The 1852-nt window shown below is 40.4% G+C and overlaps 1 protein-coding gene across 1 annotated transcript; it reads right to left on the bottom strand.

The window, feature by feature from the left end:
• Positions 1-948: 948 nt before the first annotated feature.
• On the bottom strand, positions 949-1502 carry LOC142461611 (small ribosomal subunit protein eS7-like). The gene has a single exon (XM_075563569.1). It carries the CDS (start codon positions 1500-1502, stop codon positions 954-956), a length of 549 nt encoding a protein of 182 aa, XP_075419684.1. The 3' UTR covers positions 949-953.
• Between the last annotated feature and the right edge of the window lie 350 nt (positions 1503-1852).

Below are 1852 nucleotides of genomic sequence, written 5' to 3'. Positions count from 1 at the left end.
GTACCATTTTCTCCTATTTCAATATTCATTTCCAAGCTTTAATATGCTTGTGAACTGATTCAAAACATCATGCTTGGGCCAAGCACACCTTAACCTTTAAGTAACACCGTTGTTCTTCAACATCTTAAAGAAATTTTGTGCTTCAGTTTTGACCAATGCAATACAATATTTTATTTCTTGACTACTGTTTCCATTAGCACAGACTGTAGATCCAAGTAAAATGAAATTCTTGAAAATGTCTCTTTTCTCTATTTATCATGATGTTATGAATTGGTCAAATTATAAGGCTTTCATTTATTTTTGGTTTGTTCTAGGATTAATTGCTATCCAGACTGCAGACTGTAGTTATTTAGGACAAGGGTACCCTTGACCTAAGCCATCTTATTTTCAATCATCTCATGTACACATTAATGGTAAATAACAAATCAGAAAGATTGAAGAATCCTTGGTGCACTTGCCTCATGGGGCCGGTGAAGCACATTGAAAGCACCATGCACTGTCTGAGGAGCAAACATATACATTTCAGAGGAAGTATAGTCAGAATGCTCCTTAGAATCCAGGATGGTAAGACTTCACCTCACCTAGTTAGGACATGCTATCAGAAGAGAGCAGTCCCTGGAAAAGGACATCATACCTGCAAAAAAGAAGAAAGGGAGTGAAAAAGAGGGAGATCCTCAATGAGACGGATTGACACACTGGATGCAGTAATTGTCTGGAATGAGAACGGCTCGGAGAGAGCAGTGTTTGGTTTTTGTTTTGTTTTTTGAACATAAGAGTACTGCTAGTTGGACCTGATTTGGGGCATCTAATATCAACAAAACCACCACTTACCTATTCAGTATTCTAAGAATCATGGATATAATGTCCCATTGAATGAAATACTTAATTTGATTCCTGTAGTCATAATATTTTTAAAAATTTTTATTGGGAATATTGTTTTCTGTCATCTTTGTTTACAATTGAAACTCTGGGAATTCAAAATTAACATCCGTGCCCGTAAGCTTCTTATAAACTCCAGAAAAGGTTTCAACCTTGTGTTCTACATTGTTCTGCTGTGCTTTGTCCAAATTAACCTTTATAAGCCTGCTGCCATCCAGCTTTATCTGGAATCTCTTGCCCACAATTTCACTTGGGAAGACCAAGTCTTCAAGGATGGCATCGTGCACAGCTGTCAGAGTGCGGCTCCTGGGACGCTTTTGCTTATTCTTTGTACGGCTTTTGTGAGTTGGTTTAGGCAGAATTCGCCTCTGAGCAATAAAGACAACGTGCTTTCCACTGAATTTTTTCTCCAGTCCCCGTACTAGCCGGATTTGGATTTTCTGGAAAGATTTCAGTTGAGGAACAGGAACAAAGATTATAATAGCTTTCCGACCACCACCAACTTCGATTTCCTTGGCTGTGGTTATATTCAGCTCCCGTACCTGAGCCTTGAGGTCCGAGTTCATCTCCAGCTCAAGAAGAGCCTGAGAATTCGGATCATGGTAGTTGGGGGGAGGAAGCATCCAGGATCTGAGGGAAAGCTGTGTTCTTCATCGGTACTACCTCGCACCCTAATTAACCCATCTCCTCTCCTAAACCCCTCTATGAGGGGATCTCCATTGGCCGACACTTGGGCCTTGGGTCTCCACTCTGCACTTCCCCCTTCATTTAATATGATATATATATATACATATATACACATACATATGAGGAACTGATGGTCTGTTCCAGAGTAGACCTGCTGTTAGAAAAAAATAGGACAAGCCAATCAGCCTTGGAAGAAGTCTGGCCATAGTGCTCTTGAGTTGGAAGGATGGTGAGAATTTGTCTTACACACTTTGGATGCATGGTCCAGAGAGACTGGTTTCTGGAG

The sequence above is a fragment of the Tenrec ecaudatus genome, chromosome 11 (assembly GCF_050624435.1).
Source record: "Tenrec ecaudatus isolate mTenEca1 chromosome 11, mTenEca1.hap1, whole genome shotgun sequence".
Taxonomy (NCBI): Eukaryota; Metazoa; Chordata; class Mammalia; order Afrosoricida; family Tenrecidae; genus Tenrec; species Tenrec ecaudatus.
The sequence above is the reverse complement of the archived record's forward strand: the minus strand, read 5'-3'. Positions and strand labels throughout refer to the sequence as shown.